Source organism: Acinonyx jubatus, chromosome D1 (genome assembly GCF_027475565.1).
Source record: "Acinonyx jubatus isolate Ajub_Pintada_27869175 chromosome D1, VMU_Ajub_asm_v1.0, whole genome shotgun sequence".
NCBI lineage: Eukaryota > Metazoa > Chordata > Mammalia > Carnivora > Felidae > Acinonyx > Acinonyx jubatus.
In genome coordinates this window covers 48664347-48677230 of record NC_069390.1, presented here as the reverse complement: position 1 = coordinate 48677230, position 12884 = coordinate 48664347, and the positions used below count along the sequence as shown (strand labels likewise).

General features: G+C 42.6%; 1 protein-coding gene across 5 annotated transcripts in view; it reads right to left on the bottom strand.

Moving 5' to 3' along the window:
• DENND5A (DENN domain containing 5A) overlaps positions 1-11856 on the bottom strand; it is a 115627-nt gene extending 103771 nt beyond the window's left edge. For 3 of the 5 annotated variants that reach the window (XM_027073179.2, XM_027073180.2, XM_027073181.2), the window contains exon 1: positions 11605-11856. In XM_027073179.2, the coding sequence (XP_026928980.1) occupies positions 11605-11716 (112 nt within the window). In that variant the 5' untranslated portion in view covers positions 11717-11856. The remainder of the gene's footprint in view (positions 1-11604) is intronic. The other 2 variants (XM_027073182.2, XM_027073183.2) reach the window with 1 other exon arrangement.
• Between the last annotated feature and the right edge of the window lie 1028 nt (positions 11857-12884).

Below are 12884 nucleotides of genomic sequence, written 5' to 3'. Positions count from 1 at the left end.
AGGTGGCTGTTATTTAAGTGTCTGATTTCGGCTCAGGTCACGATCTTATGATTCTTGGGTTCGAGCCCCACACGGGGCTCTGTACTGACAGTTTGGAGCCTGCTTGGGGTTCTCTCTCTCTCTCCCTCTCTCTCTCTCTCTCTCTCTCTCTGCCCCTCTCCCACTCATGCTTTTTTCTCTCTCTCAAAATAAATAAGTAAACTTTAAAAAAATGGCCTAGGAGAAGAATATTAAACAACTCTAGCAATGAAAGGGATTAAATACTATTTGGACATATAGAACTTCAGAGTTAGCAAATTTAATGGATGTTAGTTTAGCAGTTGATATTTCTAGATATTTGTTTTGGTTTTCCCCAACAAGAGATTGTGATCCTAAGTCAAAAGAACTGGTTAGACAAATTAAAACCAGATTCATTAAAAAAAAAAAAAAATCAGGTTCATCTTAACTATTATAAAATTTAGCTTAAGAAATTTTTTTTAATGTTTATTTACTTTTTGAGAGAGAGACAGTGCGAGCAGAGAAAGGGCAGAGAGAGGAAGACACAGAATCAAAAGCAAGTTCCAGGCTCTAAGCTGTCAACGCAGACTCTGACATGGGGCTCGAACCACAAACCATGAGATCATGACCTAAGCTGAAGTCAGACACTTAACCAACTGAGCCACCCAAGTGCCCCTAAAATTCAGCTTTATAAATTAAAATTTATAAAACAATTGGAATGCAGTACAAAATGTCTCTTCCATCACCATCTTACAGCTACACCTGACTCTGGCCCTGGACTTTTTGAGTATGGGAAAACAATCAATACTATTCCTCTCTTCTACTGACCTCCACATTTCTTCACTTACTCAGCACTTAGAAAAGTTGTGGAAGCTTGGCTTGAATGCTAAAAGTTAAGCCCTATGCTTTATATCAGGAAAAAAGTGGAGAGGTGGCACCTGGTGGTTCAGTCAGTTAAGCATCTGACTTCTACTCAGGTCACAATCTCACGGTTTGTGGGTTCGAGCCCAGCATCAGGCTCTGTGCTGACAGCTCAGAGCCTGAAGCCTGCTTCAGATTCTGTGTCTCCCTCTCTCTCTGCCCCTTCCCTGCTCATGATCACTCTCTCGCTCTCAAAAATCAATAAACATTAAAAAAAAACTGAATAGGCATCCTCTATCAGTTCATAATTAATAGAGCAAATCTTTATCAAGCAACTATTATGTATAAGCACTGTCTTCTAAGAAATTTGTCTAGCTGACTCTCAGACAAAAGGAATTTGTAACATAGCTCTGTAATATTTTGTTTTGTTTATTTGTTTTGTTTATTTTTTTTAATTTCTATTTATTTATTTTGAGAGACAGAGAGAACACAAGCAGGGGAAGGACAGAGAGAGAAAGGAAGAATCCCAAGCAGGATCCACACCATCAGTGCAGAGTCTGACATGGGGCTTGAACTCACAAACTATAAGATTATGACCTGAGCCAAAAGCAAAAGTCTGACGCTTAACCAATTGAGACACCCCAGTGCCCCAATATAACATTGCTCTGTAATGTTTTAATTTTTATAATGACCTATAGTTTTTAGAATCAACAAAAAAAATAAGAAGAAATTTTTTTTTTAATTTTTTTTTTCAACGTTTATTTATTTTTGGGACAGAGAGAGACAGAGCATGAACGGGGGAGGGGCAGAGAGCGAGAGGGAGGCACAGAATCGGAAACAGGCTCCAGGCTCTGAACCATCAGCCCAGAGCCTGACGCAGGGCTAGAACTGACAGACCGCGAGATCGTGACCTGGCTGAAGTCGGACGCTTAACCGACTGCACCACCCAGGCACCCCATAAAATAAGAAGAAATTTTTTAATGGTCATTGCCAAATAAAGACTTTGGGAAAAACAAGAAGAGACACCTAACTCACCTAAAATAAAATCTCTAGTTTCCTTCAACAATCTAACAATAATATCTATCTTCACAACTAGGCTAAAACAGGGTTGGGGGGCCATTATTTTAAAAGTACAAAAGCAAAAAGAGGAAAAGGGCATCAGAGACATCACAATGGGGAAAAGAACCAAATCCTTTGACATTCCTGGAAAGTAATTCTAAAGTATGATAATAAAAATGCATGTAATTTGTTATAAATTGGTTTTATTCACTTATGTTATAAATCATGGCTTATGATTATTTCTAAATCATCTCCTCACCTCTTCCTGCCTTTAAGAATTCTGAAACTTTCTTTGTTGTATCCCATCATACTCTTTCATTATACAGAATATGATAAACCGGGGCATGTGGGTGGCTCAGTTGGTTAAGTGTCCAAGTCTTGGTTTTAGCTCAAGTCATGATCTCATGGTTCATGGGTTTGAGTCCCACATCGGGCTATGCCCTGGCAGCACGGAGCCTGCTTAGGATTCTCTCTCTCCCTCTCTCTCTGCCCCTCCTCCACCCATGCTGTGTCTGTTTCTCTCAAAATAAATAAACTTAAAAAAAAGCAGGGTGGGGGGGCACTTGGGTGGCTCAGTCAGTTAAACATCAGACTTTGGCTTAGGTCATGATGTCACAGTTCATGGGTTTGAGCCTGGCATCAGGCTCTGTGCTGACAGCTCAGAGCCTGGAGCCTGCTTCAGATTCTGTGTCTCCCTCTCTCTGCCTTTCCCGTGCTCTTTCTCTCTCTCTCTCTCTCTCAAAAACAAAATAAACAATATAAATAAATAAATAATGAATGAATGTATGAATGAATGTGGTAAACCAAAAGTCACAGCCAGCACACAAACTACAACCACAAAATATACAAACTGCAGCCTATACTGAGGGATTTCTGTGGCTAACAGATGCAAACCTTTTTTTTTTTTTTTCAAAGAAAAGAAACCTCAGACAAAGAAGCATTAAACATCCTGAAATAGCCACACGAAAAAAGGGAGCTTCTTAGAAACAAAGCCTTGGTAACTACTTGATCTATGAAAAACATTTTCGGAACTGATTAAGAGTGGGGTAGACTTGAAAAAATATATATATAACAACCAGCCTTAACTACAATTCAGAAAATGAGTGACCTGATTCTTCTTCTGACAGAGCTCCTCTACTGCAATGTGGGCTGGGGACTGAATTAAAGAGGTCACATCATATAAAACTCTTGCTATTCAATGATTAAGCCATTGCTTCAGTTTTCCCAAATCTATGACTCAAAACAATAATCTCATCAATGGTGTGACAGGAGACAGAAGACCTGGATTCTAATAGTTCTTTCCAACTTGTTGGGTAACAATGGACCAAAATTTTTTTTTCAAGTGGTGCTGAAAAAATTAAAAAACTATTTAAAAGTACACTGCAAAACTATCAAGTCACTTGCAAATATTAATCATTACCATCTGCCACAAGTGGTGGCTAGACTATCTCTGATTTCTAGCTCTGACTTTTTAAATTCTATGACCAATATTAATGAATGCATGCTCATTTTTTAGTGTGTTGTGCCAACTAGAAATAGTTTAGAAGTCAAGGAATCCCACACTCACAGAGGAATGAAGCTTAACAAGAGGAACCTCCAAAGACCTTCTCCCTCTTGAGGCCTCTCAGCACCCCATGAAACTCTATTTTAGACTAACTCAGCTAGCAGTCCCTGGTGGCTCAGTTGGTTAAGCATCCAACTCTTGGTTTTGGCTCAGGTCAAAATGTCAGTTCATGAACTCAAGCCCTATATCAGGCTCTGCACTGGTGGTGTGGAACCTGCTTGGGATTCTCTCCCTCTCCTTCTCCCTCTCCCCCTCCCCTGCTTGCTCTATCTCTCTCAAAATAAATAAATAAACTTAAAAAAAAAAATAGACTAACCCAGTTAGTTCAGCCCATACAGTAGATAACAGATGGCCTAGCAAAAGTCTGACCCGACTTACCCATCACACTAATGAACAAAAAAATATTACTAACCTGGCTCTCTTTAATAGGAAACTATGACAGATTCCATGGATCACCATCAAGCAAATATCCTAAGTATAATATCTGAGAAACCTGATAATCTAAACTATACCTATACCTGTTTCCATCTTACTTCATGGAGTCATATCTGAACCTCTGGGAGCATACTGAAAATGGCTTGAGAGCTGGCATATGCTCTCATTTTCTACCATAAGACTCTGTCACTCCTAAATTTACAGTTCAGGACTCCATATACTCCAAACTAAAATCAGTCATCACAGAACATCTGGAACACAGACATATGTTCAATATCTGCCTCACTTAATAACTTTTGAGAACTAGGGGCACCTGGGTGTCTCAGTCAGTTGAGCATCCAACTTCAGCTGAAGTCATGATCTCACAGTTCGTGGGTTTGAGCCCAAGTCAGTCTCTGTGCTGACAACTTGGAGCCTGGAGCCTGCTGCACATTCTGTGTCTCCCTCTCTCTGTCCCTTCCCCACTCATGCTGTCTCTCTCTCAAAAATAAACAAACATTAAAAAAAATTTTTTAGTTAACTTTTGAGAACTACATCTTAAAATCTAACAATAAAAGCCTATGTGTAAGCACTAAATTCCCTAAGAAGTTACCACCTTCTAAAAAGTAAGTCTTTCTCTCTTTTGCTGGATCCTATGCCATATCCAGCAGGTTCCCTCATGTGTACCTAGGTTTCTGAGAGACTTCTAAGACCTCTTGACAGTAATTCATATCCAGGGATAGCAACAGGGAATTAAGGAGCCAAGTCCAAGAATTCCTGTCTGCCAGAGTCAGCCAGAAAACAAGCTTACAAAAGACATAAAACTGGAAATGGGTGTTGCCAAAGGACGCCTTAGGCAAAGAAAACTATTTCTAATCTAGGAAGGAAGAAAGGACCAAGCAGAGTCTAAGAGAATCTGGTTTAAGCACCAAACACTGTGACTCAGGATTTCCTTCTAAGAACAGAAGAGCAAGGCTCCAGTGTCATTCAAGCAAAATCCACTTACTTTCAGTGTGATCCTCCATACCTGAGGGAGTGCAAAGTGAGGTTCTGTTTAAAAATATACAGTCTTGGGGCACCTGGGTGGCTCAGTCAGTTGAGCCTCCGACTCTGGCTCAGGTCATGATCTCGCGGTTTGTTGAGTTCGAGCCCCGCGTCGGGCTCTGTGCTGACAGCTCAGAGCCTGGAGCCTGTTTCAGATTCTGTGTCTCCCTCTCTCTCTGACCCTCCCCTGCTCATGCTCTGTCTCTCTCTCTCTGTCAAAGATAAATGAACATTAAAAAAAAATTAAAAGAAAAATATACAGTCTCTACAACTAAATTTAGCATGTAATTTTAAACTGCCTTGGACTGCTCTGCTTTCTGTGTGTTGGTCTCTTCTCTTGACCTCTCCTTTATTCTACTTTAGAAAAGGAAATACATGACTAACTTAGGAAATCTCTTGTTATAGCAACCTTGACCTCTGTAAGTTATCAAAGATGCCTAAGGTAAGCTATCAGGATTTGAGTTTTGCTTCAGTTAGGAGTCTGGGATTCAGAGTAGAGAACCCTTTATACAATGACCATAAGAGAATCTGCACAGAATTGACAGACTGGTAGACGAAAATAAAAATAAAATAAAAATTAGTTTGAGGCACCTGGGTGGCTCAATCGGTTAGGCTTCTGACTTCGGCTCAGGTCATGATCTCATGGTTCGTGAGTCCCACAATGGGCTCTGTGCTGACAGCTCAGAGCCTAGAACCTGCTTTGGATTCTATGTCTCCCTCTCTTTCTGCCTCTCCCCTGCTCACGCTCTGTCTCTCTTTCCTTCAAAAATAAATAAACCTTAAAAAAAAAAACCTCGGGGGTGCCTGGGTGGCTCAGTCGGTTGAGCATCTGACTTCGGCTCAGGTCATGATCTCACAGCTCGTGAGTTCAAGCCCCGTGTCGGGCTCTGTGCTGACAGTTCAGAGCCTGGAGCCTGCTTCAGATTCTGTGTCTCCCTCTCTGTCTGCTCCCGACCCACTCATATTCTGTCTCTGTCTCTCTCAAAAATAAATAAACATTAAAAATAAATAAATAAATAAATAAACAAACAAATACCTCTGGGTGGTTTTTAAATAAATAAATAAATGAATTAATGAATGAATGAATGAATGAATAAATAAATAAATAAATAAATAAATAAAATTTAAAAAATAAAAAATAAATAACTCGTATTGGCTCTCTGTTTGAACCTAGCTCATCAAACTTTTTACAGCCACTTCATCTCTGGAAAGAAATAGCCCTTTTTTTTTTTTTTTTTTAAATATAAGATATCCTTCTTAGCCAGCATGCATATGTAAATCAAAACTACAATGAGGTATCTTCACACCCACCAGGATGCCCATAATCAAAAATAAAGATAATAAGTGTTGGTAAAGACATGGAGAAAGTAGAATCTTCATACACTGCTAGTGGGAATGTAAACTGGTATAGTTGGTCTGGAAAACAGTCTGGCAACTTCTCAAAAGGTTAAACAGATGCCGTATGACCCAACAATTCCACTCCCAGGTATATACCCAAGAGAAATGCAAATATATGTCCACACAAAAACATGTACACAAAAAATGTGGGGCACTTGGCTGGCTTAGTTGGCAGAGCATATAACTCTTGATCTCAGAGTTGTGAGTTCAAGCCCCACATTGGGTGTGGGCCCTACTGAAATTAATTAATTAAAAAAAAATTTATACAAATGTTCACAGCAGCATTATTCATAGTGATCAAAAACTATAAACAACTCAAATGTCCATCAACTGATGGATAAATAGAACATGGTATATTCATACAGCAGGATATTATTCAGCCATAAAAAGAAATAACATACCAATACATGCTACAACATGGATTAACCTTAAAAATGTACTAAATGAAAAAAGCCAGTCACAGAAGACCATATATGACTTCATTTATATGAAATGTCCAGAATAGGCAAATCTATAGATACCAAAAGTAGATTAGTGGTTGGCTAGGGCTGAGAGAGAGTTGGAAGGAAATGGGGAGTGACTGTTAATGGGTGTGGGTCTTGGGGGGGGGAGGAGCACCAGTGATAAATAACTGACTACACTCATGATTGAGCAACTCTGTGAATATACTAAAAAATTACTCAATTATATATATATATATATATATATATATTTTTTTTTTTTAAGTTTAAGTAATCTCTACATCCAACATGAAGCTCAAACTCCCGACCCAGAGATGAAGAGCTGCATGCACTTCCAACTGAGCCAGCCAGGGATCCCTGAGTTGTACACTTTAAATAAGTGAATTATATGGTAGATGAATTATATCTCAATGAAGTTGTTTATATATATGTTAAGGAGAGAGAACATACGCATACAAGTGATAAAACAAAACAAATGGAGCAAAATGTTAATCAGTGAATCTGGAAAAAGGATATGTTGAAGATCTTTCTACTATTCATGTGAATGTTCAGTGTGAAATTATATGAAAAGAAAAAGCCAAAAAAAAATAAGATATCTCTCATGAGAATCACACACAGTATTCTTTCTTAACATAAAACAGAAACCAGGGCACCTGGGTGGCTCAGTCGGTTGAGCGTCTGACTTCAGCTCAGGTCATGATCTCGTGGTCTGTGAGTTCGAGCCCCACATTGGGCTCTGTGCTGACAGCTCAGAGCCTGGAGCCTGCTTCGGATTCTGTGTCTCCCTCTCTCTCTGCCCCTACCCCACTCATGCTCTGTCTCTCTCTCTCTGTCAAAAATAAATAAACATTAAAAAAAAAAATGAAACAGAAACCTGTACTAGAAAAACTGACATAATGTCTGCTCCTGCCCCTGCCAAACAAATATTTTACTTGTCTTTTTATTTGTCCCCTCTACTCAATGGACTGCTTCAAAGCATCACTCAAGTAGCAGAAAAGAAGAATGAAATGTGGCAAGGGAGAAAAATATTCTCTTTCTCAGGTCCTCAGTTTCTTCACCTGTAAAATCATAAGGTTATATAATCTCTTGAAGAGTGCTTCCATGTTTGACATGCCATGATTCTTAATGTTCTAAATTCATTGCTCAATATGGTTAAGGAGGAGTATGATCTCACCAGGCCTCTGACCTTCTTAGTCAGTAAACATTTTTTCCTCTCTTCAAACGGTGACATTAAGAGATGATTTCAGTGTATTCTCAGTGTTCTAAATAGGCTCATACAGGATACTGGCCAGTCTCATTTCTATATTCCCAAGCCCTTCTCCTCAATTCTTGGCAGGATACTGGCCAGTCTCATTTCTATATTTCCAAGCCCTTCTCCTCAATTCTTGGCAAAGTCCTTTGCTCAGAGCCTGGGACAACTGGAGTAGTGGATGCAAGAACCAAGAAAACTCACATCTCAACGCTGGGCACAGGTAGTTCAGAGGAACTTTAAAAAGGTAAAAAACAGGTCGCAAGTATTCTGGAATCTTAATTCTCACTCAGAAACAGGGAAAGTAAACTCAGGAATCCTACCTCATGGTAAGCCTTCTGCAGTCAGTGGTGGTGACCATAAGAAGAAAAGGGAGAAACAAAGATGCCCAGGACACCCATCCATCAAAGGATAAGAGTGGGAATGGACTCTACTGCCATCTGCCTCCCCACTCAGGCTGAGCCAACAGTAATGAAAACGTAGATTGAAAGCAATTCTTACAGATTTGCTTATCTATCCGACAAGCTCAAAAAGCCAACAAGCAGATACTATTTCCTAAAGTTGGCTAGACTTAGGATTCATTCATTGATTACCTTCCTCTCTTCACAACCCAAAATACTTCCTCAACTAACCAGAAAGAAAACAATTTTCTTACCTTCCTCAGTTCCCTGCACAACAAGTAACTAAATGACTTGCCTAAATACTTAAATCTGCAAAAAAGGGGAAGAGGTGACAGGGAGAGACTCCTATAAAATCCAGTGATTTGAGTTTATATTCAACGCAGCAAGCTCTATGGTTATCGTTGCAACCAGAGATTGAATCTAAGCTCTCTGCTTATTGTCGCAACAAGAGAATGAATCTTAATCCTTCTCCACAAGACTAAGGAACACTGAATGTCTTTGATTTGCTTGTTCAGGATTCACTTTTTTAAAAGCATAGAAGCTATGTGAGGTATAGAACTTAATTTGCCTGGAGAGAACATAGACTCCTCATACCTCCCTAAAGAACCTGGGTACAGTTCACAATTTACTATAGTTTCACTTACTATGACATCATCAGTTTGGGAGCTATAAGGCTCGCTAAGGAGAGAAAATACACCCTGGAGAGTCTCAATACTGACCTGCATAGAGCTATTTGTATTCTGTTTTATTTTATTCAGATTCTCTCTGGGTCGTCCAGATTCCCCTACCAACTCACCAGAAATGAAATGAAGGAAAAAAGAAATCCTTCAATCAGTGCCTATTCAAACAAAGGCCACCTACTGAATAAATGGTCTTGGCATTCCACCACTGCAAGCACATTTAAAAATACAAAAAAATACCCTTCCTTCACACATTTTATACAATTGATCGCCTTTTCTTTATTCTCCCAAGCTTTCACAGGGATATAATTTTAGCTTGCTGAAAAAACAGATAATTAACAGATATTCGCTAAAAGAAAAGTAACGTTTTTGAGGGTCTACTTGATGAGATGCTTTTTATTTACTTTACCTGTTTTATACATGAAGATGCCAGCAGTTACCTAAATTGCCGCTAGTCACCAAGATAGCCAATGTATTGCAGAGGGGGAATGATTAACCGCAAAATCCATGCTCTAACAAATCACTTCCCGGCTTCATTCTTATGCTTTATCATTTGCAAACCATTCTCTTTATTTTCTAAAATCAAGTTTCTATATAATTTAATAGACACTCAAAAGCACAGTATAAAAATAACACTTGTTTACTCCACCACTTTAAAGTTTCTTTCACTGGGGACAACTTTGTTATTTTTATTCTTTGTCAACATGTTTGCGTTTTCTCAAGACCCAGCCAGGCAGAGATGCAGCTTAGTGTAAGGAGCAATGAACCAAAAGTCAGCCAATTAAGTAACAGGATGTAGGCTCTACTGTCCTTCCTGGGGTTCATTTTCCTCTCTGAGGTCCCTCCCAACTCCAACATCATGAACTGAATTCCAACAACTACATCATAAAGTCAAAAATTTAATAAATATGAAACAGAGATGAAAAATTAGCATCTTTATTATAAGAATTTAAAGACCTAAAAGAGTGAACTTGAAACACTAAAGCAACCCCAACAAAAGGCCTAGTATTAACGGCATTACTGCTTCATGATATTCTTTTCCATCTGCTATAAATTTGAGAAAATAATATCTGTTTTGACCTTGATAAAAGTCATCAATTTATCATGTTTTTTAAAAGATGATCTATTTTTGTCACTTGAAGTATGCACCTAATATTTTTTTTTTCATAAGAAACATGGAAATTTTTCTGGTGACAAAAATAAACAAACGGGTGCCTGGGTGGCTAAGTCAGTTGAGCCTCCAACGTTGGCTCAGGTCATGATCTCACTGTTGGTGAGTTCGAGCCCCTCATCAGGCTCTGTGCTTACAGCTCAGAACCTGGAGCCTGCTTCAGAATCTGTGTCTTCCTCTCTCTCTGCCCCTCCCCCGCTCGCGTTCTGTCTCTCTCAAAAATAAATAACATAAAAAAAATTTTTTTAATTAAAAAAAATTAAAAAATAAACCAACAACCTTGTCCCATTATCTCTGAAACAAAGTAAAATTAGTCAACAGCATAATCACTTTCAGGAAACTTAAGTGAATACATCATGACAGAGCACTGGAAAGGGGTATCCCCTCTCAAGTCAGGATGACAACAACAAACCTCCACTCACATGACACCTACAAACTGGACACTCCAGACAAAAACTTTTTCAAAACTGTTGCAATTCAAAGGCTCCAATGACAGTGCAGTGGAATTCATGGGGATTTTACAATTATGACATTCTTCTGCAATTCTTTCCAAATCTGATCTGGGCCCCATCTTCTCTCCCCTACCACTTCCTCTTTGAAAGATGACTTGAGAAGCCTAACGACCCAACCCAGACTCTCCCACTAGGTTGCTGCGCTTTTATTCACAAATGACACTGATCTCATAAAAGGCCACCAATTACTTTTCATAAAAAGAGGCACAGCCTCGGGGTACAGGACCTTCTAGAACTAAGAGAGTTCTTACCCTTCTTCGTGTGGCTCAACTTCACTTCATGGCTCAACTTTACTTCATGTCCTATCAAACAGGGGGCCCATCCCAGGGCTGGTTTTGAGGAACTGGCTTCTTGGGAAGGGGCCAGAAAAACTCACCAAGTTTCTGTTTTGCTCTCCTTGGTTTTTTTTAAAAGTCTGGGTAGAACTTACTTGCACTAATCGTGAAATAACCTTCTTCCCTCACCTAACGGGTGTTCGAGAACAAGCTTACCTTTATCTTGTACTAAGTCACTCTACCTTCACCAGACAGATCACACAACGCTTCCCTCTCCTCCTCGTCCCCTACTACAGGACAACGCGCAGAGAAGCATTGGGGCCGTTCGGACAGCTCGCGGCTCAGAGCCTCTAACCTCGCTTCCCCACCTCCAGCCCGATGCCCCCTTCCTCCGCGCCAGCCGTGGGTCCTGCGGATCGGCCCTCGCCCAGATCCCGGGACAAAGCGGGGAGGTTTCCTCGAGGGTCCCGGGCCGCAGTGGGCGCAGGGAGGCAGCACCGGGCTCCGCGCGCACTCACCCGACAGCTCGTCCGGCTCCAGCCCGGTCTCGGTGTCCAGCCCGCAGATGACAAAGTAGTCGGCGAAACGACTGGGCGCCGAGCCCCCTCCGCCGCCGACGCCGCCGCTCATGGCGCCGGGGCCGAGCCGGGCCGGGCCGTGCGGAGTGCGGAGCCCCCGCACCAGGGCGCCCGCCCGTCCGCCCTCAGGCTGCCCCTCCCGCCGCCGCCGCTACCGCGGCTCGGGCCGCCGCCCCCGGCCCTGGCCCGGTCCCCGCGGCCGCCGCGGCTGCCGTGACGGGTCAGGGGGGCACCGGGCCGCCCCGCGCCGCATCCTGGACGCCTTCCTCTCTGCGCCGCCGCCGCTGCCGCCCGCCGAGAGCGCCGCGACCCGAGCGAGCTTGGAGAAGGGCGGAAAGCGCTGAGGAGAGAGCCCCCACCGCGACCCCCTCCCGCCGCGCCTGCGCAGGCGCCGTCGGGGAGGGGGGCGGGAGCCTGGCGGAAAGGATGACGTGATGCTCTTCGGGCCCGAAGGGCGGCAGCTTCCCAGGCGGCAGCCGCAGCGCCGCCGGCCACTGCCGGGTCGCCGGCAACCGCTACCTTCTACAGGCTGCGACTCCTTTTGAGAGGATAAGGAGGTGAGGGATGAGTGGGCGCATCCTGCAGAGCCGAGAGCCTGGCCCACGTTCTGTCCCCCCACCTTTTCCTCCTACTTGGCGGTCCAGACGTGTTCTCCTTAACCGGCCCTGTCACAGGAATGGGGTCGCAAGACTGAGCTCAACACCCCACCTGGTCCCATCTCCAGATTAGACCTAGACCCCAGAGAGCGTCTTCTCCCTGCCCCTGCTCCCTGGCTTCCGTGCCCTGCCCTTTCCTCGGGCAGGAGAGCTGAAGATGCCGCCTCTTTTGGTGGAGATGGATCGGCCAGTCCTGTATTTACCCTTGTTTTACAAATGGGGAAAACTAAGGCTCAGAAAGAAGCAGAGACTTCCCCCCAACTTTATATAGAGTCTAAGAGACAAAACCCGGACTAGAATCCTGGGCTCGCTGCCAGCTCCCAACTCCCTCACCCACCACCTCAGCCAGGCCTTTTCCCATGCACCAGGCTGTCCTCATCTCTCTCCTAGGGCCTCCAGAGGCCCCAGCCACTTAGGAGCTCCCTTTCTACTTATGAGAAATCTCAGATCCGTCTCTGAGCTGGTCCTCCTGAGAACAAGTGGGGGATGAGGAGGAGAGAAACTTGCTTCTTGCTCCTTGTCTTGGGACCCTCTGATTTGGTTCCCGTAGAAGGTAGGCAGGAA